The following is a 1,162-nucleotide window of genomic DNA, read 5'->3' as shown; positions in this document are numbered from 1 at the left end:
GGAAATAATATACTCCCTCCCTCCCAATTTATGTGACAATTTCGCTTATTGAATGTCAAATTGATAAACGTTAAAAGCTAAATTGAATTAGATCAACTCAATGTTTTAAAATTAAAATTCAATTATTCAAAAATTATACAAAAAGTACTGTAAGATGCCATTTTTTCATATGTTGGTCAAAGTTCAGTAATTTAAATCTCAAAAAGCAAAAACTAACACATAAATTGAGATGGAAGGAGTAAGTTTTAACCTCACGTACAATACCATTAAGAAGAAAACAATTATTAAGGTAATATACAAGAAAAACTCCAATTACACCTCGGAGGGGGAAAATAAAATTAAACACGAACACCCAGAAAATGAAAAAAACTACCTAGGCTAGGTCCATGCCATGCATATATGGTACACTAATTTTTCAATTACACTAAAAACTGGGATATTATTTCAAGGCCAATATTTTCCAACGATCATTGAGAATTTGATTGAAGAAGTTTTTGTGCCTGTGAAAGCTGTTCCATTAAATTGATCAAACGGGCCCTGTAAGCCCGTGCTTGGCCCACAGCCTCAGCTTCAAGTTCTCCTAGCTGAGAACAAAGTCGTTCCTCAGCCTCTTCAGCCACCTTTAACCTTTTCCATGTTTTTTGTAGCTCTTCTTTCATTTTCTCTTCCCTTTCCACGCTCTTTTTTAATTCCATCTCTAACTCTTCGTTTCTTTTTCTTAGCACATCGGATTCCGGTAGGTGGTGGTGGGGTTTTGATTGGGTTGAGAAGGGTAGTGCTATGGTTGAGGCCATTTTTTTATTGCTGAATGAATGATTTTGCTCCTTAGGATATCCAAGAAAACCGGGTTTTAGGAGGAATGAAGGTAGCTTTCTTTTGTGGTTTGGAAGTGATGAGAAAAAACGGTGGAGTTGGAGGAGGTTTTATATACCTATAGTAAGTATGTCCGGGTTCAAGTGTATCTAGCACCTTAGTCGCAGGTTGTTTGGATGGTCCTAGTATCATTTTATTATGTATCATATTGTTTATATTGTATTTTATTCTATTATTTTGATAAATATGATATTTAAATAGACTCTATTGCTGTGCGTCGTTTCATAATACTATGCACCCATAATCTGAAAAATAAGTTTACAATATTACAGATCCTAGACCTCACTTG

At 34.8% G+C, this 1,162-nt stretch overlaps 1 protein-coding gene across 1 annotated transcript; it reads right to left on the bottom strand.

Moving 5' to 3' along the window:
* Window positions 1-239: 239 nt before the first annotated feature.
* On the bottom strand, window positions 240-953 carry LOC132602930 (protein RESPONSE TO LOW SULFUR 2-like). The gene has a single exon (XM_060315747.1). The coding sequence runs from the start codon at window positions 792-794 to the stop codon at window positions 468-470; it is 327 nt and encodes a 108-aa protein (XP_060171730.1). The 5' UTR covers window positions 795-953; the 3' UTR covers window positions 240-467.
* Window positions 954-1,162: the final 209 nt, after the last annotated feature.

The sequence above is a fragment of the Lycium barbarum genome, chromosome 1, assembly GCF_019175385.1.
Source record: "Lycium barbarum isolate Lr01 chromosome 1, ASM1917538v2, whole genome shotgun sequence".
Classification (NCBI taxonomy): Eukaryota; Viridiplantae; Streptophyta; class Magnoliopsida; order Solanales; family Solanaceae; genus Lycium; species Lycium barbarum.
The sequence above is the reverse complement of the archived record's forward strand: the minus strand, read 5'-3'. Positions and strand labels throughout refer to the sequence as shown.